At 47.2% G+C, this 23,017-nt stretch overlaps 1 protein-coding gene across 1 annotated transcript in view; it reads right to left on the bottom strand.

Annotated features, from left to right (window-relative positions):
- Nucleotides 1-23,017, bottom strand: part of LOC135829113 (serine/threonine-protein phosphatase 6 regulatory ankyrin repeat subunit A-like) — a 209,565-nt gene that overhangs the window by 34,052 nt on the left and 152,496 nt on the right. Inside the window, exon 6 of the mRNA XM_065341520.1 lies at nt 8,424-8,522. Coding sequence (XP_065197592.1) covers nt 8,424-8,522 — 99 coding nt within the window. The remainder of the gene's footprint in view (nt 1-8,423; nt 8,523-23,017) is intronic.

Raw genomic sequence — 23,017 nt, 5'->3', positions numbered from 1 at the left:
GAGTTGTTGAACTGTCTGGCTTCGCAGCAGCCGCCGTGCACTGCGTTTTTGAACACTCGGCCGCACGCGCAGCCGCCGTATACGGCATCTCCGAGCTCTCTGGCTTCGCAGCAGCCGGCGTGGACGAAGTTTTCGAAATCTCGGCCGCAGCCATCGTACACTGCGTTTTCAAGCTCTCCGGCTTCTCTGCAGCTCTAGAGCTCTGTGCCGCACCTGTCTTACTTGGCGCCATGACAGTCGTCAACGCAGGCCAGGCGGCAGCCGCTGTACACAGCGTTTTCAAGTAGTTCTGTGCAGCAGCCATCCTACTCGGCGCCACAATAGTCGTCAACGCAGGTCACGCAGCAGCCTGTGTACACAGCGTTTTCCAGTAGTTCTCTGCAGCAGCCGCCGTGCTCGGTGCCACGACAATTGTCGACGCAGGCTACACAGCCGCAGCTGTACACAGCGTTTTCAAGTTCCGCACAGCAGCCGCCGCACGCAGCGCCGCAGCAGCCGCTGTACACAGCATTTTCAAGTTCTGCACAGAAGCTGCCGCATGCAGTGTCGTAGCAGCCGCCGCACGCAGCGCCATAGCAATCGTCGTACGCATTGTCGACGCCACACCAGACGCTTCTGACCATACAGTCAAAACCCGCTGTCATCGCAGTCAACGCGTTTAGCCGTTATGCCGCAATTGTCGCTACCTGCAATGAATCCCTCACCTGACAGTTACTCAGGTCAACGTCTATACAGCGCGGCACCATCTGATGTCTATCGCCGTTTGAAAAAGATAACCATCCCAACTTTCAGTGGCGACAAGAAGGCGTATGACACCTGGCGTACGGCATTCATGGTGTGCGTAGATCAACAGCCGATATCAGCCGAGTTGAAGCTCCTCCAACTCCACCAGTGCCTCATGGGCCCGTCACTCAAGAGCATTGAGGCATTTGGCTACTCAGCGTCCGTGTACTCAGCCGCAATAAGTCGCCTGGAGCACAAGTACGGTGGCCTCCGTTGTAAGACGGCCGTCCACATGACCGCACTCTCGCAGTTTACGCCCATCCGGGATTGGAGCACTGCCGCAGAGTTCGAACGGTTTGCTGACTTGCTGCAAGTCGCGATCATAAACCTGCAGGATGTTGGGCGACATGCTGAATTGGCTGCAGGGACATTCTGCACCCAATTGCAGCGGAAGTTGGGTCCGGAGTTGCTGACCAACTACAACAGATTGCGATGTAACACAGGTGCCGAAGAGTCCGTACCCCACCTACTGCAGTGGGTGCGGCGCGAAGCAGACTTCCCCACGCAGGCGACTGAGACGCTGCACAGCATCGCTAACACAACACTGGGCTCCTGGTCACCGCCATCCGCCAAGCCTTCCAGTTTAGGACCAGCTACTGCGTCTGCACTAGTGTCATGGCCGCGCGTTGGCGGGTTTGTGACTTGGCTTAGATCAGTGTAGTGGCTAACCAGGTAGAATACCAATATAGTCGCCATCCAAGTTAGCTAGCTCACGCAGAATGACAGGTTTCCAATTCCACTTGAACAGTGTTTATTGAACCATTGCAATGCTAAATCGAAAGAATCTAGCGTGAAGAGTCAAAGACCCAAAGCAGGAGAGAGTCAGAGGAGTAGTGAGCTCCCCGAGAGTGGAGGATGAATGCCAGCAAAACAGCTCCTTATATATGCTACATTATGTGATCAAAAGTAGGCAACAGCGAAAAGAACGCATAAGGATTATTTCTATATTTCAAACAGTGATGCAATCAGCCAAACTAGGATATAACATTAGTACAAAGATCAATACGGGGAGCCCGCTCACTCAAATGTGAATACAGTGTTTTTCAAATGCTTGCATGTTCTTGGTCCGCGATCCGATGGCTGGGATGCATTGCAGCAGGCGGAAAGCGTAGCTGTGTCGTTCTCGTTGTTTCACCCAATATGGGCTCTTCCCCCAAACATAACAGCAGATGGCAATGCCGTTTTCCCTCCAACCTGCCGGCGGTCTAGAGTACGCGAAGTACTGTCGACCCTTTGCTTCTTACGACACGAGAAAAGGCACCACTCTTGCTCAACTAACACATGTATCAGCTCCCTTGCAGGATTAAGCGTGGTCCCCTCAAGCTCAACAGTGTAGTGAGTACAATGCTGACGACTTGGACTGAAGGTGTTGCCGACGTACGAAAACACTTTGCGACTCTAGGCCACGAGTTGTTAGCCATGATTGCTCAACTGACGAAAGTACCAAATCCTTCGCAGGACTAATCATGGTTCTTACAGAACTCTAGAACATTTCGGAGCCAAACTTTTGGCTGCTGAACTCAATGTGTGGTCGTTTTCACGATGAGCCTGATCCGGATCATGACAATTCCCCGGCCTTTCCAGAATCACGTCCCCGTGATCTCAAACATCATTAAAGTCAGCGAGTCGTGACGGTAACCGCCTAGCTCTCGTTGGCCAAGACAACTGGTTCTGTACCGCAACAGGTACGGGAATAGAGTACGAAATGTGGCTCCACTGGAGGGACATTTCGAAAAAAAAATTCCAACTTCAGCTGAAACTGGTACTGCTCCACTATCGTAGAGATGAGCCTGGTGTTGATGAACAGCACAGAGCTTGTCGCATACAGCTGAATGCACGTTTGCCAATCACTCACTCAGAGCGTGTACGTATGACGGTTCGCCATTTCGTGCCATCCCAGATGGAGGTAGACCATAGGCCATAACGTGTGGTAGACATGCCCCTCTACCACGTAGGTATCAGGTTCAGTACAAACTGCTGCATAGCTCCAAGAGCCATTTCATAGACTTGGTGGTATCCAACGAATCGGTTGCACCCACACTCCATCGATTAAAAAAAGACCTTGGCGACCTCGCCAATACTTCCACGGTAGGTTCATTGCTGCCAACAAGGACAGACGTAATCCACACACACACACTGTAGCACAGTTCTGTGGTAGTACAGTACGGTTTTGCAACCAACTCGCTGAACACAGCATCGCAACATTCCAGATGTTCATCAATGAACGCTGAAACAGTGATTTCATTCTAGATACACTAGAAAATTCTAGATACACTAGATACGCCGCAATGGTCCCTGAGCAGTAAACTCATGAGCCGTTAAAATGAGCCTAGCTCATTGCACCTTCCGAATGGCATTACAAGAACTGATAATTGCCACCGGGCCTAGAGAAGACAGTCTTCTCCTTGTCTGCAACTGCCAAAGGCATAGTAACAACCTGAACACAGGTCTATGGTGCAACATGTTTGCATCTTACAGTGCGCTAAGCGTCTCTTCAATTTGCAGGAGGGTATACAGGTCCCGCTTTGTCACAGCACTAAGCATCCTGTAGTCAACACTAATTTGTGTCAAACTGGATGTCTTTCCACAAGTACAATAGGCGACCACCAAGGACCAGTGGAATCTTCCACCAACCTCTGCCGTTTCATATTGTCAACAAGCTCGCGAGCAGTTTCACGAGAATTCCATGGCATACGCCTTGCAGCCTGTGCAACAGGGCCACGATCACGTGTCTCAATCTTATGTTGAAGCACCGAAGTGCGACCAAGTTCGGATGGGTTCAATGCGATCGCATCACGGTACCGAAGTACAAAAGTCTGTACGCAACCCATCTCCTCCAAGGAGATGTCTTGTCCGAGACCGGTCCCAAGGCCGTCTCTAGCACCCCGCGTTCCCGTGTGTTCCAGGATCGAGTACACATCGTCCACACACCTAGGCTCCAGGATCGAGTCCAGCTTGTCCAACCTACAGGGCTCCAGGATCGAGTCCAGCTCATCCAACCCACAGGGCTCCAGGATTGAGTCCAGCTCGTCCAACCCACCAGGTTCCAGGATCGAGTCCAGCTCGTCCAACCCACCAGGCTCCAGGATCGAGTCCAGCTCGTCCAACCCACCAGGCTCCAGGATCGAGTCCAGCTCGTCCAACCCACCAGGTTCCAGGATCGAGTCCAGCTCGTCCAACCCACCAGGCTCCAGGATCGAGTCCAGCTCATCCAACCCACAGGGCTCCAGGATTGAGTCCAGCTCGTCCAACCCACCAGGCTCCAGGATCGAGTCCAGCTCGTCCAACCCACCAGGCTCCAGGATCGAGTCCAGCTCGTCCAACCCACCAGGTTCCAGGATCGAGTCCAGCTCGTCCAACCCACCAGGCTCCAGGATCGAGTCCAGCTCATCCAACCCACAGGGCTCCAGGATTGAGTCTAGCTCGTCCAACCCACCAGGTTCCAGGATCGAGTCCAGCTCGTCCAACCCACCAGGCTCCAGGATCGAGTCCAGCTCGTCCAACCCACCAGGTTCCAGGATCGAGTCCAGCTCGTCCAACCCAACAGGCTCCAGGATCGAGTCCAGCTCGTCCAACCCACCAGGCTCCAGGATCGAGTCCAGCTCGTCCAACCCACAAGGTTCCAGGATCGAGTCCAGCTCGTCCAACCCACCAGGCTCCAGGATCGAGTCCAGCTCGTCCAACCTGCAACGCGGGCCTGCTACTGGACCCTTTGCGCCAATACGCAACTGCTTCAAGACTCTGATGGGATCCTCTGTCTTACCTATTTGAACCGAGGTTTCTCGCTGGCCATCGGCCACAGTATCTTCGGTCCCGATGTTCATGACCTCAGATATTGGTTCTAACCGACCAATCTGCAGCGCCCTCTCTAGAGCAACTGCCTCGTCAGAGTAATTCAACACCCGTACGGGAACACCACTCACTGTAGGCCCCACTAGCGCATGCGCCATCATCACATTGTTCATCCCTTGAAATCACCCATCGGGTATCTTCAAGGCACAGGTCAGCAACCCTTCCGACTTGTCTAGCACGGCGTTAACCATCACCTCTGAAAATGGAAGTATCACTTCACGACTCCGCAAGCGAAGAACGTGCTCTCATTTGCCATCACTATCATGGCTCGGCGGAACGATGTCAGCTTTAGAAGCTTAAAATGCAGTGCTCCCCCACCCAAAGTGATCTCGCAAGGAATTGGGACAGCACATCGCGTCCAATGTCAGAACCAGTCAGCAGCATCATACTCAGTACGTGACAAAACACCACAGGGTGCGGACGTCGACAGTGGGGCTATATCTCAAGCTTTATTATGAGCTTGTAAAATGCACTTAAGCTGGGTTTTGCCCATTTTTGCGCTTCCCTAGCCAGTCAGGTGCTACGACCCAATCAGGCTACGGGCATCCAGAAGTCTTTGCAAAAATCCCAGCGTTCTACGATAAACTTTGAGGGAATTGTATTGCGATGAGTATTTCCCTCGCAATTAAGGAGGTTCACGACAGCAAGAGTACATAAACCAGAGTGTGCAACTGTGCATATCAGATCTGAAACAGCGCCGTTCGTACACTACGCCACCCTGATGAGGTCAGCCAAGCCGCGACATGCGTACAGCTCAAATTTTCATGTTTCATAGCCCGGAAATCAGCCAAGTTTGCTTGATTTTAGACGCCCTGTTTCAGGATTTCGGTGTTTTGTGTGACTGTGTGTGCTTCGTACATCCACCGACAAGTAAAGTCACCAGGCTATCAAAAAACCGAAATCAGGACAAACTCAGTGACCTGCACCACCGCGACTGGTTACGCAACTTTTCACCGTACCTGTGGCTTACCATGCCGTCAGAAATGACGTACTGCACGAATTACGCTCCCATAGGAACCATCCCGAGTTGCACACTCTGGTTTATGTACTCTTGGCGACAGTTATCGCCATTTTGGCCAAGACCGAAGGTTGTGAGTTCGAACCCCACTTTCGGGAACCTTTTTTTCTTTGTTTCTTTTCCAAATCAAGGTTTGTGGGTTCGAACCCCACTTTTGGCGACCTTTTTTTCTTTTTTCTTTCCCACATCAAGGTTTGTGGTTTGAATCCCAATATGGGCAATTTTCTTTTTCTTTCAATTACGTTGATACTTATGCAGGGGCGTAGCGTAGCTCCTTTTAGTCTGCTTTGGACGGTCATGTGACGTGACATAGGGTACAAAATTCATCCTATTTTTATTTTTGCAGCGAAGGATTTTTGCTCGGCCAGCTCCTTTTATTTTGAAGTTTCGCGGTAAACTGCACTCAGAAATGAGTGTGATGCAGCAGACTACATTGTATACCATGGTATACGTTGTACATGTACATCATTCCCTTTCATCTTGAACTATATGTACATGTACTATCGGCTGCTTCTTAAAAAGGCTTTTCTGGACGCTGCGACAGTTGGACTTGCAAACAAGCATGGCTTCTTTCCCTCAAATAGCAGGGAGCAGCAAGATGGAACAAAAACAGCACAGTGTAGTCACTTCACACCATGGAGCATTAAAACACCGGTACTTGCTGCTCCTTGCTTCACACTCAGCTCCTACCCCCCCCCCCCCCCCGCGCGCTCAGGTCACGCAGCTGTTGTACAGTTTCAAAGGTGCTGAAAATGGCTGCATGTCCAATCCTGTTCAAGACTGATATACAGTATAGCGTGTAGAAAACATGTGTGATGAACCTATTCAGTACATGATTGTACAAGTACAGTGCACTCATCGAAACACTGATGAACGAGGTTACGTTTAACGCGGGCACTTGTGATACTTTTTATCCTGCTTTTATTTGGGCGTTGTGCGAACATAGTGCGTCAAACTCTAGCTGCTTTGTTTGGGAGTTTTGCGATAGGGCGTTAGCCGCCTGCTTATGGAATCCTATTCACCACACCACCACATTGCGCTTTTGGCCGATCCAAACTCTGTACTCACATCACCATCACCACAGCGAGAACAATTCCGGTATAATATTATAGATTGATATTGACAATGACCCTTCAGACAATTTAGCCCTATAAAGATCAGTCTATTCTTATTATTCTTTCATTGAACATCGTATGCCTCCACTGATGTGCTCAGGAGGAGCGAAACAGCTGTCTGGAGGGTCTTTGTCAAAATCAATCTATATACCGGAATTGTCCTCGCTGTGGTGATGGTGATGTGAGTGCAGAGTTTGGATCGGCCAAGAGCGCAATGTGGTGGTGTGGTGCATTGGATTCCATAATGGCCGGGTCGTCGCTACTTCTTCTCAACTACGTTGATACTTGCTTTTAAATTGCCTAGGAGGCATTACCAAAAAAGACAGAACTATCTGGGTTGTATTTACCTTTTTAACAAATCAAATTGAGCCACTTTGCATGCCTGAACATACAGTATCAAAATATGACATTTTTCGTACATTTATTAGTAGTGTTTATTGTCTCAACGAATATGGGGACACCCTGTTTTTATTTGGCAAACCTGTCCTTTTCACGAAAGGATCCCATAAACGCATGTTCATGAAAAATATTACGTTGGAAATCTTGTGAGAAATTACTGGCTTTTCTCCTTTTTCGAGGAAAAGCCAGCTTTGCATTCTGCAATTTTCGGTGGAGTGCTTAGTCCCAATGACATTTTCCTACTTTCTTTACAATCCAAACCGAGTCGGTTCGTATTCCCGAAAGTTTCAATGCAATGCTGCAAGAGATTATAAAGATAATACTTATAGTAGAAAATGCGCAACCACTCAGCAATGTCCGTAAAAATTAGGGGTGGAAAAGTGGCTGAAGTTGACAAAACGGATATGGGGACCACCCTTTTTTATTTCAGAATTTGACACCTAAGGTATCTAAGACTCCAAGCAATCTGTTCACATCAAAATATCATGATTATGAAATTTTGCCTAAACTGTCCCAAACCTCCTTAACATGACCCTGGCGTGTACGCTTGCTTCGCTCACTGTACTTTTACGTTGATGCTCGTCATGTCTACAGAAAGTGTATTCCTTATGGATGGAGCCTTCCAGAAAGCTCAAGATTGTGAAAATCGACCTACAAGTTATTAGTGGAGGTATTCAACTTATCGTTGGAAAAGAAGTATGTGCAAGAATGCCGATTTCGCATTCGACGAGATCAGTTCTAGTCCTTAAAGATTGGGAAGAGAAAAGGTGGCCACGATGGCCCACCTCATGGCATGAAGTTCCGCGCTGTGCGTGCCACCAATTTTGACACGTGGACTGTTGAGAGCAACAAGGTTTCTGTGCGGTTTCCAGAGAAAATGTGTTCGTTCAAAAGCTTCCCGGAGTCTTTTATCATTGGGTCGAGAATTAAAAAAATGTTGGCTTTCAAAGACTTCTGCGGCAAAAATGGTATGTCCGTGAAGTGTCAGGACATTACGTCAGAACGACCATGATTTCTTATCACATGGCCTGGAACACCAAACGTGCACATGTGCTTCGTAACAAGCAGGGGGGGGGGGGGGGGGGGTGGGGGCACAATTAAATAGAGGGCTATATATTTTTTCACGTGCTCTTAGAGACTGGGGCACTCTTCAACATAGGACACTATTCAAGAGAGGGGTCTAATCGCGAAAGCACGGTAATCCTTCTTTTCTGCTCCTACACAAACCAGCATGCACCAGGGATATCCTGACTTACCGAAGTTTTCGCTTCCAATGGTTGTCCAGCATTAAGTAGATATTCTAGTACGGACACATGACCTCCGCTTGCTGCATAGTGGAGTGGTGTCCAATCATCCTGGAAGTAACATCATTAATGAATACAAACCATGTACACACAAACACACACAAACACATACACATACATACATACACATGCACACATACACGCATATGCGTGCACGTGCGTGTGCACACATGCACACAAGCGCGCGCATGCGCGCACACACACACACACACATGCACACACACACACACACTCACACACACACACACACACACACTCACACACACAGAGACACACAGACACACACATACATTAAGTTAGTAAAGGCAACACAGGCACTGGCATAGAGAGTCCCGCATCCTTATCGATGAAGAATTAATAGGGAATTGATGCCTTCTACAGTAGTACCAGGCTGGTCGCTAGTCACGGTGGTCTTTAGTACCAGGCTGGTCGCTAGTCACGGTGGTCTTTAGTACCAGGCTGGTCGCTAGTCACGGTGGTCTTTAGTACCAGGCTGGTCGCTAGTCACGGTGGTCTTTAGTACCAGGCTGGTCGCTAGTCACGGTGGTCTTTAGTACCAGACTGGTCGCTAGTCACGGTGGTCTTTAGTAGCAGGCTGGTCGCTAGTCACGGTGGTCTTTAGTACCAGACTGGTCGCTAGTCACGGTGGTCTTTAGTAGCAGGCTGGTCGCTAGTCACGGTGGTCTTTAGTACCAGACTGGTCGCTAGTCACGGTGATCTTTAGTACCAGGCTGGTTGCTAGTCACGGTGGTCTTTAGTACCAGGCTGGTCGCTAGTCACGGTGATCTTTAGTACCAGGCTGGTCGCTAGTCACGGTGGTCTTTAGTAGCAGGCTGGTCGCTAGTCACGGTGGTCTTTAGTACCAGACTGGTCGCTAGTCACGATGATCTTTAGTACAGGGCTGGTCGCTAGTCACGGTAGTAGTATAGTGCCGTAGGGGTTCTGATCCAAAAGTGACCTTTGACCCCTGGCTGCCAAATAAGGAAGAATAGTCCATATATGGCAGATGACCTTTGACCTTTGAGTTGACCTTTGACCTTTGAGGTGCCATATAAGGCAGAATAGTCCATATATGGAAGATGTCATTTGACCTTTGACCTTTGGTGTTGACCTTTGACCTTTCCATATAAGGATGAATAGTCCATATATGGAAGATGACCTTTGACCTTTGACCTTTGACCTTTCCATGTGACCTTTGCTGTGACCTTTGACCTTTCCAAATACGGCTGATTGGTCCATAGAAGGAATGTGACCTTTGACCTTTGGGATTGGTCTATATATGGGGTGAAGTGTCCTTATAAGGAAGGTGCACGTGGTTCAGGTCATAGAAGGCATGTGCCATAAAGGGGTGAAGTGTCCTTATAGGGAAGGTGTACACGGATGATGTCATAGAAGGCATGTGCCATAAAGGGGTGAAGTGTCCTTATAGGGAAGGTGTACACGGATGATGTCATAGAAGGCATGTGCCATAAAGGGGTGAAGTGTCCTTATAGGGAAGGTGTACACGGATGATGTCCTATAAGGCATATTCCATAGTAGGGTGAAGTGTCCTTATAGGGAAGGTGTACATGCTGTAGTTTTTAAATAAGGCATATTCCATAGTGGGTGGAAGATGCCTTATATGGCATGCGTATCCTGGCCAGGTCATAGTAGGCATGCAGTTGAAACAATCATTGAGGTCCTTTCTGTCTGAGGCTTTGAAGAAAAGAAGCATCATGTAACAAAGCTGGGTTCGTACCCGCAACCTCTCGTACGGAAGGCATGAACTGTACCAAACGACCAGGACGACTACACACAAGACCCAAGGCTCAAATCACCTATTTATACCCGGACCGTAAAGAAGAAGAAAAAACGCATCATGTAACAAAGCTGGATTCGTACCCGCAACCTCTCGTACTGAAAGCACCAACTGTACCAAACGACCAGGACGACTATGCATAAGAGGGAAGGCTCAAATTGACTATATATACTGGGACCGAAGCTCACCAAGGTCTCGCTGGATGAGACATCAGCGACCTATCGACAATGTCATCGAGCATGGAAAGAAGGGTGGGTGGTGGTGGTGGTGGTCATGGTGGTGGTCATGGTGATGGTGGTGGTGGTGGTGGGATCAGCATGGCATCCAACAGATGGACAGTCGCCAACAATCACTACCCGTGCAGGATCATGATGCAAGTCAACCCGCGTACAGAGCACTCGTTTCATTTATTTTATATTTTATTTTTTCATATGAATGACATTGTGAATCATGATCTAAGACTGTTCACATCCTTCTTTGTGAGCCAGGTATTGAATTTATTATCCGTGTAGCCTTTCCATTGCACAAGACGTTGATCCTTGTTGTATTTCAACACCTTATCGAATCTCAAACCGGTCTCTCTGGCGTGTTGCAGTTCTGCTTCGTAAAACGATCCGATGATGTGTTCTCCCATCAGATCACGAATCCTGTAGGTGTGTGGTGATGTTGGTAGGATGTCATCCACCCTGAATACTTCCTCCGTCCAGTTTGCAGTGTAGCCCTTCTCGAAATGACGCTTAGATACGGTTAAGCGCACCTCATCATCCACTTTGAACTTGGGTTTCGACTGCAGGGGGTCTTGTTGATCTGCATCTTTTGGTATTCTACCGTTCGATGCTTCGGTAGGTGTCATTCCAATGCTTCTATGCTTTGACTGGTTGTAGCGGTCTAGTAGTTGAGGTAGGACGTTGAGGTACGTGTTCGTGGATTTCTCTGTAAAGTGACGCCACATTCTTGACTTCAACGTTCTATTGAAGCGCTCGACCACCACCGCTTTACCCTCGTTATGGGTGCTGTACATGATGACGTTGTGTTGTGATAACCATCGTTTCATGGGGGCATTGTAGAATTCCTTGCCTTCGTCTACCCAGAGTTTTAACGGTGTCCTTCCGGATGTACTGACAATCTCATCGAACGCATCTCTCACGGCGATACCCGTCTTCGATTTCAAAGGCATTGCCCAGGCATAGCGGCTGTATAAGTCGATGACTGTTAGCAGGAATTTGATGTTCTTATTGCTTCGGGCAAACCGTTGCATATCCACGAGATCTGCACTCCATATATGGTCAATTGCTCTGCTCTTCACCTTGCGTCTTTTGAAATGCACTCGTCTGGGCTTGTGCAATTCGTTAGCCAGTTTCGTATGGAACTGTGCGGGTTGTATCTTCTTCTTCTTCTTCTTCTTCGGTCTTCCATTATGAATTGCCCTTTGCACTTTGGTGTCCCACAAGACTCCACCACCACCTTGCAAGGCACCTAAACTGAGAACCAGTTTATCGTTTTCCAGCTTTTCGTCATCATCAAAGACTCTTCGGAAAATTCGAAGTGCTTCATCCAGACCATATTTGGAAAATAGCTTTCCCATCAATATGGCATACCATCCACATACTGCTGTGCTTCTGTCTTGAACGGCTTGGGTGTTGGTGATGATCTTACAGTCTGCGTAGGCTTCTTTAAAGAAATCGCACAGTGCAGGTTCAGTGTAATCTTGCTCCATAGTGTATAGACTGCGTCCGAAACTGTCGAAAACCAAGATCACGTTTTGCTCGCGACACACGGTCAACCAATGATGTCCGCCTTCCGTTGCATCGTACACCGGTAGAACGTTGTCGGTGTTGACGATACAAAAGTCTCCATTGTTCAAGGGTGGCAAGAGGTCGTAACTCGTACAGCCCACGAACCCTTCGACACCATTCAATCTTCCTTTGATATCGGCACTGCTGAGAGGATAGTCCATTCTTGATCATAGCCTGAAAATATTTGGCACGTGATCACATGGAGCGTCCGCTCAGGATATCCTTGATGATACGAGTGATTCTGCTTTTGTCCTTCAGCACCTGTTGAATGAATGATGCATCGTCCACCATCACCTTTTGTGCTCTGATCATGAAATGCTCGGGATGGATCAATTTTGCTTCTGTTGTTCTACCATAGGTGGAAGTCATATCGTTGAGATCTTGAAACTTGAGCTGTGATCCCGGTACAGCTAGCACAAGGGTGGTTAGTTCATGAATCTTTCGTTCCGATCGAAGGAACCCATCGACGTGTTTGTCGATTCCCATGGCACCTGCTATGGCTGCAAACGGGTACCTGGACATGTAGATGCGATTCGTCTCGTTCACCAGAGTAGTGTAGTCGTCCAGCGTCTGCGTCTTCAGGGCATCCGCAGCCGCTTCCACCCGACTCCTGAACCTCAGTCGATCTTCGTCGTAGAGTTGCAGCAGTTGTGATCGGCTTGTGAAATAGTTGCTCTTCAAAAAGGTTACCGGTATATTTGTATGCCGGAGGAAACTGTCCAGGATTTGCAGGATCCATCGGTCAAATTCATGATCTTGTAGTAGATTGAAAGGCACCGATGTTAAAGGTGCCTTTCTCTTCTTCCTGACATCTGCAACGGAATCGCGAACTTGATCGGTAGTGGAATCATAGTTGAGTATGTTGGATGCAATCACATTTCTCACAGACGGGTAACTGATGTGATCGGGATTGTTTTTGAAGTGGGTGTCATATAGACGCTTTACACGCGGATCGGCTTGCAGTTCCAACAGGGTGGAGGTGTTCAAACTGTGATCTGGCACTTGAGAAAGAACTTTCTTGACGCTTTTCAAGTAGCTATTGTAGTTATTACCTCCTTTTTGCCGCATCCGTGGTGGTATACCGAGAACTTCCCACGAATTTGCTCTCTTCTTGATGATGTGCTGGGGATGTTTTGACATAAACTGTAAGGTTTGCAACCTTTTCCGCTTGGGTATCACGAAAGATCCCTTTCTGAGCCCCACTCTTTGTATACTGCTCGGTAGCCCATTGGAGAATTTCACCGTAAGATGCTCCATTCTTATTCATGGTCGGAATTTTTTTTAACGTTTCAGCTAACTTTCGGGCTAACATTATTTTCGGCTAACTTCTGGGCTAACTTTTCGGCTATTATTGGATTTTTATTTTTTATTATTATATATTTTTTTAGAACGAAACAGCATGCTGTCCGCAGATTGAGTATTTTTTTATATTTTTTATTTTATATATATATATATATATATATTAACTGGTTTGAGGGAAAGAGACAAACGGGAAAAGTCTGAAGAAAAAATTGACTGTCACCACCAGGACTCGAACCAGGGACCCTCGCTTGTAGCCAGCGATGCTCTAACCACTGAGCTATGGTGTAGTCGTCATCCAAGCAGAGACCGTTCAATGTTTTCTTCAGACTTCGTAACTCACACTTCCTGTGAATCCACACAGGCGGGTGGGACGCAGCCCTCACTGTACCCACACACTTCACGTACAAACTAGCACGCGGGGAGCCCCAAGTCATAAAATACTAACTGGTTTGAGGGAAAGAGACAAACGGGAAAAGTCTGAAGAAAAAATTGACTATATATATATATATTTTTTTTTTTAATGTTTCGGCTAACTTTCAGGCTAACATTTCGGCTAACTTTCAGGCTAACATTTCGGCTAACTTCTGGGCTAACTTTTCGGCTATTATTGGATTTTTTTATTATTTTATTTTTTTATTTTTTTATTATTATTATTTTTTCTTTATTTTCTTTTTTTAATTTTCTTTTTTTTCTTTTTATTTTTTAATGTTTCGGCTAGCTTTCAGGCTAACATTTCAGCTGTTATCGACTACATGTATCGCGATCGTATACACACACACACACACGCACACACACACACACACATCAACGAGGGGTTTATTCAAAAAACACCTTTAATGCAGTGTCTTCGCAATACGTGTAGTACTGATTAGAAGAGCAATCAATGGTTAGGATAGGCCTGCGACACACCGTCAATAACTTCTCATACAATCTAAAGATAATGAATGACTTCGTACACAGACCACCAAACAGAGTATTGAGATAACGTTTGATGTTGCTTTTATCGGTGAAGCGAAACAGATACATAAAGTTTGCATTGATCTTCATGTCCTTAATGTTATCAAAGCTCTGAGAGAGAAAGAACACGTTCAACTTATGATGATGACTGTACATGGTGAAGAACTTGTAGAGACACTCTCTTTGACTACCATGCTTCAAACCCATCACTCTGATGTCATCAATGATCACATAGGTATTAGGCTGGAGATCCATGTCTTCGATGCACTCGGGCATGATGCTGTAATGCTTAAAGGATTTGAGGTTTGGAAGACGATACTGATCGGCCGGCGTGTTGGAGATGACCACCATACGCTCGGGTTGCACGCGTTTCAGGAGTTTGATGAGAAAGTGGGATTTACCCATGTTGCTCTGTCCCAGAAACAATACGTTTTGTCCCCAGGATTTCAGAGCAGGAATGATTTCCGTGAACCAATCCTTAGACTCGAATTGAAGACCAGGAACGTGCAGCTTGTGTCGAGCAGTGACCGTGGATGGTACATCGTCATTCCTTACGGGACTAGCCTTTTTCTTCCTCTCGGTTTCCTGTCCAAGGAGCGAGATAAAGTCCATGATCAGATGTTGAAGGATGGGCCGATGTGAGCGGAACTCAGAGAAGACGGTCCTGCACTGTTAATGTTCTGTCGAATTTTTTGAGCAAATGGGGTTTCAGGACGGGTCAGTGATCTCTGTGGTGGTGGTGGTGCAGACAGGAATGATGAAGCTTCGTTCAGGGCACGATGTCCTAATTGCTTGAACAAGGCCCTTCCTTGTTTCTTTATTCCTCGTCTGTTGCGACCTTTGAAGAGAATTTGACGAGCTGGCTTTTTGGTTTTTCGAGGTGCTCGTTGCCGAATGTTCTTCGGAGCGTGACGACGACGACTTTTAGCGCGCTTCGTGGTACCTGTTGATCTTCCCTTCTTTACTCCTCTACCGAATATTTTATCCATGACGTTGTCACCTAGTGATGCCATGGTACCCATGGCTAAGGGAGCAGCCAGATTGGTTAGTAGTGGTATGGCCTTGGCGGCTAATCCTGGTGGAATGGCTAGACCACCTCGGTGCATGGACGGGTTGTAAGCCGTTTTCATTTGTGCTTCCACGATGTCTCCGGACTCTCCTCTCCCCAAAAGCATGGGAAGAAGCGTCATTCCTGCCATGGCAGCCAAGGGTCCAAGTCCACCGCGTTGCATGTCATCTTGTTTTGTCATGGGTTCCGCCATCTGCTTGTCCATCTCCTCGGGTCCAGCACCAATAAGGTTTTTCCAGAAGCTCTTTTTCCAGAAGAAACCACCGTGTTGTCGACTCGACGATTTCAAATCACCACCGTAGACACGATGTCTGGTCTCTAGGTCACCACCTTCCATGATGCCCTTTTAGTACTAGATCGGAATTAATTTATACAACTTCGGCTTTGATGCCTTCGTCTTTGCTCATGGTGTACAGGTACTTGTCCATGCAGAGAAGGTTGACTTTGATCGAGGCACCATTTTCGCTAGGTCTCCTCACGGGGGCGTTTGTCACGTCGTTAAATTGATAGTCGATGGACAGATTTCCTCTCGATCTTGGATTGTCTGTCATCCGATCCAGATTCAAGTTGATAGGCACCATAAAGTAGTGATTGCAGTAATCTGCAGCAGTGATGGGGATTTGCGTTCCATACGTCTTGCCGAAAAAGTCTTGAACCAGATTGTAGCCACGCAGGTAGGAGGATTTGTTGTAATCGTAGAAGTATTGTCCTTCCGTATTACGACTCACATCCCACTGGAACTTGAGCGGGTTGTCAAAGAGCGTCTCGTCGTTGACAGTGACGCGAAGTTGACTGAGATTTGCATGAATCATGGCCAGTCTGTTCGAAGAATGTGATGCTTGGCCTCCAGCCAATGTTGGTTGTGTACCATGAGTCAAATCCGTGAAGAACAGGATCATTCTGCGTGGTATGTCTGCATTGTGAAGCAGTTCCAGTGTACCAGCATCATCTGAAATGCTCTTTTGTATGAGACGAGGGCACCACGTGTGGAAATAGAGTTGCTTGGGAAGGCGTACACGATCGGTAAGATTGGGTTCCATGCGATAGGTAGTGTACACAAAGTCCAGTTGGAGTAGATCGATGTTAATATCACCGACACTCAGAGCACTGTTGCCACCACCGCCCTGATCGCTAAGCATGATGTATCTGGAAAGCTCGGATTGGGGTAGATCAAAGCGAAGCTTCATCTGTGTACCCGGCGGTAACCAAGCATCGTCCTGATTGAAAAACGGTAGGAAGGGTCTCAGCTTGTATTGAAACCGTCCAACGGCTGCCCGAAGTGCATTTTCCTGTACCGTGTTGGAGAAGCCTTCGTTGGTCACAAGCTCGACGGTGGGTGCACGCTTGGGTGTGAAATTAGCGTCGAAATCCGGTGCTCGTGCTGCATCAGCGTGTACAGCGTTTGTTTCGAAGGCATAGCCATGCTTACGCTTCACACCAAGTTGATAGGGCGATAAATCCACACCTCTCAATGCTCTTTGCGGATCCAGTTTCTGTAGACCGTAGAGATCCGAGTCAACGTACTGAAGACGTTCGCTGCTGCTTTCCATTAGACTGAGGATATGCTGAACCATCTGCATGTCGGCAACTTTACTCGATTGCGTGACCTCTGTTCCGTTGATCTCCACTCGAATGTTCTTGAACCACGAAAAGGCTGGTGACGTGGTGCACACCCATCGCGTATAGTCTCCAGGTTGATTGTCGAGATTGTTTTTGACACTATAGCGCATTTTTACGATGAAATAGCTCTCCCCGAGAGCAATGAAATTCGGTGACGAGATGTCCAGTTCATTGTTCAGGGATGGTGGTGAGCGATCTGCTGTGGAAAAGAGTCGTACTCCGCGTCTACCCTCAAGCAACGAGAGTTTCTTCTCCGTCCTGTCGAGTATGTTCTTCTGAACGATCTTCGTGTTGGTCAGGAGTCCCGTGAAGGACTCCGGAGCTTGCGGCGAGTAGATTTCCTGTGCCATTCTTGCCAGTCACATTATAATAGGGGCGAATTTTTTTCAACGATCCAATATCCAGTGTCTTGCGAAAGTCGTTCATCATCGCTATCAATCGTCGATGCTCCTCGTTAGTGAGCTTCCCATCTTCCAGAGTGATGCCCAATTCCAACATGAACGCGTCTTCAGCTCTCTCCATCTGCTGCAGTTGTTCGATACACGTGACAAGCTGACGTTTGGTGTCGAGAACGTGTTTGCCTATGCATGCCATGACCACGCCGATGATCGTGCTACTGATGGCGATGATTCGAATGCGATGTTCTCCAGATACGACACCACTCCCTTGGAGAATATTGAGAAGGGTTTGAGTGAGTATGAGAAAGGACAAGATTGCGGTGTTGTAAATCACGTACTTCTCCAGGCAACGCACCTTTTCGCTCTCCAATTCCTTGCGTTTTGCTATATCCTCCACCATGTCTCGCACGTGGCGGACACGAACATCTGGAAGATCCATCTAAGTAGTCGTGCTGGTGATCCGAAGATCAAGGTAGACGGGATATCCCGAAGTGATGTGTTCGCCGGTGTTGAATTTCAACCAAAACGAAATGCTAGTCACGTTTTCGTGTGGAAGCAGCAATCGCTTGTCTTCTTTTCCAAACACGTAGTTATTCAAACCGTTGAGGGTTTGAATGAGAAAGGTCTTCAACACCCTCGAATCAGTGTTGTCTTCGTACTCCACAGCAGGTCCAATGAGGTCGGTGTAGAGCAGGACAAGTCGTCTGTCTTTTGTCAGATCCACAGCGAACGGGAACGTGTGAGATCCCTCGATCGTGTATGGCTTGAGAATAGTGCCCACACCCAGCACCAATCCGGGTGAGTCCTTCTTCAACAAGCACCGTTTCTTCCTGGGTACCGAGACACTTATGCGGCTGGTGTGACGAGAGTAGGAAAACACAATGTCTCCGTGTCCCGCTCGTTTCAGAGTGGCATTGATTATAGACACCAAATCGTCTACATCGCTGTGTGTTCCCGTCTTGATGGACAGTCTATCCTCCTCTTCTTCTTCTTCTTCACCATGTACCACATAGAGTTTGTTCGTTGCCTCGTCTATGTTCTCAAAGTGTACTTCAAACTGAGCCGATTCAACATGCAGGACTTTATCGCGCGTATCCAGGTCCTTCACATTTAGAGTAAAGTTCGGTTTGTGCAATCCCCTGCTCACCCCCGACGTGTTGTTCGCCACCGTCAGTATCACAGACATTCTGATGTTGTGATGGTAATCACTATAGGTAGGTTTTATTTTTCATTTTCATCTCAAGAATGTAGAGTAGCATGTGTGCGCTATATATTATATGTACAATCGAAGTACTTAATACTTTCAGATATTGTAGTGTGCCATGAGTTCTGTGTGGATGCCCTGGATTGTGTGAGAAGATAAACTCTCGACAAAGTGCAAATGACAGAACAACTTTGACGTAGTGCCGTTGAAGAATTGACTACCACCAATGCGATAATCGCAATCTTCGATTCCATTGATTCTGGAAAATGGATCCGTGTCCAAGTTGGAATGTATCAAAATGGAGTTTACGTATAGAGTGAATAGGCCTTCTGAATTCCGAGCGTAACTTATGACACACTTTGTACCCAAGAGATCCGTCATGCTCGACACAGGCTTATCCAAAGCAACCGATAATTGGTTTGTTAAAGACGAAACGGGTAGGTTGAATGATGAAGAGCCTGAACCCGTGAAGTAGTTGCCACTTATGTGGGTGGCAGTGAACAACACATACAAACTATCCAAGGTGAAATTTCGGACAGTATCGATGTCGAATGCCTTCAACGCCATGTTTCTAGGGTCAGGTGCGTCCACTTGAATGACTTGGAACATTGCAAAAGACATGTTGTCGTGAAACAGATTGACGAATCGTTCTCTAATGGAAACTTGCTCGTGTTGTGAAATGTTGAGGTAGAAGTGACCGTCTCGGAACATGTCGATGCCGTTCACGATGATTCTCTTGTCGTTCAAGGCAACGAGATTTCCACCTCTGTACGTGTTTCTCCTCACCCTGATGACGGATTCAAATCTGCTAGGATGAGAGTATATGTAGAGGTAGGCGTTTCTCCGAATGTAAGGTAGTAGATGAAACGGATCGGATAGGTTCTGACTTGATTGCGGACCCACGGGACCTCTGGTTCCTTGGGGGCCCACGGGACCTCTTTTTCCTGGAGGACCGGTTGGACCGATGGTTCCTTGGGGACCGACGGGGCCTATGGTTCCTTGATCACCTTGGACACCACGTTCACCTTGTGAACCGTCTTGCCCATCTTGTCCTCTAGGTCCAATCTCACCTTCAGGACCCACTAATCCACGTTCTCCACGTGGTCCAACTTTACCTCTGGGACCTTCTGGACCAGGTATTCCTTGATCACCTTTTTGACCGCGCTCACCACCTTGTCCATCAGCTCCTCTAGGTCCAGTCTCACCTTGAGGACCGATCAATCCACGTTCTCCACGTGGACCAGCTTCATCTCTTGATCTATGAAGCCGACCGAAAGCCTTCCATTCCGAGCTGAATTTCTTGTACAAGATGAGCGTGGTTGCGTCCACATAGAAGTCACCGTTTCTCCCTACAGAGTTCAGTGGCATATCACCTCCGCTAAGCCATCCCAATCCCCGATCACCACGAGGACCTTTCATCTTGCGCACAGCGTCGATGTCGTGTTGCAATCTTGATGATGATTGACGGATTTCATTCTTCACCCAACCGGCAGGGACAGCACATGTCAAAGAGCTATCGTCGTACGTCAAATTACAGATCGAATGCTCGTTCATGTCGAGGTTAGCATCCATGGGCACGGATCCGTCTGTTTTAACGTGCAGCTCATCAGCTGCTATGGCTTGATCTGTGTAGCGCATAGATCTGTTTTCCACATCTTGCACATTGCTCTCATCGGCTTTCTCCTCTTTCAGTTTCTCCACATCATGAACCAAGGTGTTGTCGGTGTCATCGTTCCCCACAACCGATTGCATCTCGGCAATGTCATTCCGCATGCTTTGCATGTGTTTGAGGGAGGCCTCGTCACCATCACTCCTATGGAAATGCGTAGCCCAGTATGCCATCTTCGCACACGCACACACTGTACTAATTAGGTTAGGAAATATTTTCTTTCTCAAATAAATCGTATTCCTTGATGGGTGTGCACATGAGATCACCCTGGTTCATCTTTCCCAATTCCATTCTTTTCACATCCTGCAACCCATTCTCCACTAGTAGGAGTGGGGATACTAGAGTCAGAAGAGGCAAGGCAGCACTCTTCAGTGGACGTACTACTCGACACAACACCACCCATACTTGTTCTTTAGAAGTTTTATTTTTTATTTTTTTATTTTATTTTTTTTTTTATGATTATCATGAGATATTGGAGTAGAAAGTAGTATACAGTCAATTAAGCCCGCCAAAAATATTTGACCAATCAGCATCGTGCACGCTAAAATTCATCTCATTTTAAAGGTTCCTTACACGATACCGCCACCTTTGTGAACTGATACAGTATAGAAATAAGATCACAGTCAAACGTGTGCATGTTCTGGATCACGTGATCAAGTGAATAGGTTTCCCAGCAATAAGCATCAATCAATGATGTCATAAGAGATATATCAGATGGAGATAAAAGCAGCAAATTCGAACGCAACGTGGACAGTTGCAATGAAGACACCATCCTAGTCGACTCCATGAGATGCAGTACGTATAGGAGTGGAAAATGCTGAGGAAGAGGTTTCATGATTCGACTGAACCTCAACCAGGACACATTGCTACGAGGTAAGTAGGAATGTAGTTTACGTAATGCATCCACATTCGTATCGTATACTATACAGGATAATGCTATAGAATAGTTTAGACTCTTGTATAAACAGGACTTCTTCATCGCACTTATCTGCTCTCGAAGAGGGTGTACACGAAGCTGATCGGATAAGAGTTCAGTTTTCGAAAGAAAATGCAAAAGATGACGATCCACACCACATAACCGCTCATGTGCAGCATAAGGCTTCTTCATCAAACTACATCTCTGATGCACATCAACTTCAGGTAAGTAAACCACATCCATGACAAGTCCACACGAAGAACATACGTATCTTCCTTCATGAACAACATGATTAAGATGATGACACTGTTTTTCCTCCCCTTCTTGCTCTTCTTCTTCTTGTTGTTGTTGTTGTTGTTGTTGTTGTTGTTGTTCTTCTTCTTCTCTTGCTTGTTCTTCTACTTCACGAAGTCTCTTTTCACGTACATAGGCCCGTAAGATATCAAAATCAGAATCCATCTTCACCCCACATCATCACCATCTTCATAATGAAACATTATCCAACAATGTATCTACTTTATATACCGACTCCCATCCGAGGCAACTAACAGGTACAACGATTGGGGGTCCAATCATGATGTCATATCCCCTCAACCACCTCAAACACCCGAAAAATGATTTTTAAATATAAAAATACAGCACCCGGTTTTTTTTTTACCCCAAAAATGGGGCCTTCACCTCCCTTTCACCGGGTAGTGATTGTTGGCGACTGTCCATCTGTTGGATGTCATGCTGATCCCACCACCACCACCACCCACCACCACCACCACCCACCCTTCTTTCCATGCTCGATGACATTGTCGATAGGTCGCTGATGTCTCATCCAGCGAGACCTTGGTGAGCTTCGGTCCCAGTATATATAGTCAATTTGAGCCTTCCCTCTTATGCATAGTCGTCCTGGTCGTTTGGTACAGTTGGTGCTTTCAGTACGAGAGGTTGCGGGTACGAATCCAGCTTTGTTACATGATGCGTTTTTTCTTCTTCTTTACGGTCCGGGTATAAATAGGTGATTTGAGCCTTGGGTCTTGTGTGTAGTCGTCCTGGTCGTTTGGTACAGTTCATGCCTTCCGTACGAGAGGTTGCGGGTACGAACCCAGCTTTGTTACATGATGCTTCTTTTCTTCAAAGCCTCAGACAGAAAGGACCTCAATGATTGTTTCAACTGCATGCCTACTATGACCTGGCCAGGATACGCATGCCATATAAGGCATCTTCCACCCACTATGGAATATGCCTTATTTAAAAACTACAGCATATACACCTTCGCTATAAGGACACTTCACCCTACTATGGAATATGCCTTATAGGACATCATCCGTGTACAACTTCCCTATAAGGACACTTCACCCCTTTATGGCACATGCCTTCTATGACATCATCCGTGTACACCTTCCCTATAAGGACACTTCACCCCTTTATGGCACATGCCTACTATGACCTCATCCGTGTACAACTTCCTTATAAGGACACTTCACCCCACTATGGAAGATGCCTACTATGACCTGAACCACGTGCACCTTCCTTATAAGGACACTTCACCCCATATATAGACCAATCTCAAAGGTCAAAGGTCACACCTGAACCACGTGCACCTTCCTTATAAGGACACTTCACCCCATATATAGACCAATCCCAAAGGTCAAAGGTCACATTCCTTCTATGGAACAATCATCCGTATTTGGAAAGGTCAAAGGTCATCCGTATTTGGAAAGGTCAAAGGTCAAAGGGCAAAGGTCATCTGCCATATATGGACTATTCATCCTTATATGGAAAGGTCAAAGGTCAACACCAAAGGTCAAAGGTCAAATGACATCTTC

This window comes from Sycon ciliatum, chromosome 13 (assembly GCF_964019385.1).
Source record: "Sycon ciliatum chromosome 13, ocSycCili1.1, whole genome shotgun sequence".
Lineage (NCBI taxonomy): Eukaryota > Metazoa > Porifera > Calcarea > Leucosolenida > Sycettidae > Sycon > Sycon ciliatum.
This window is presented reverse-complemented; position numbering and strand designations above follow the sequence as displayed.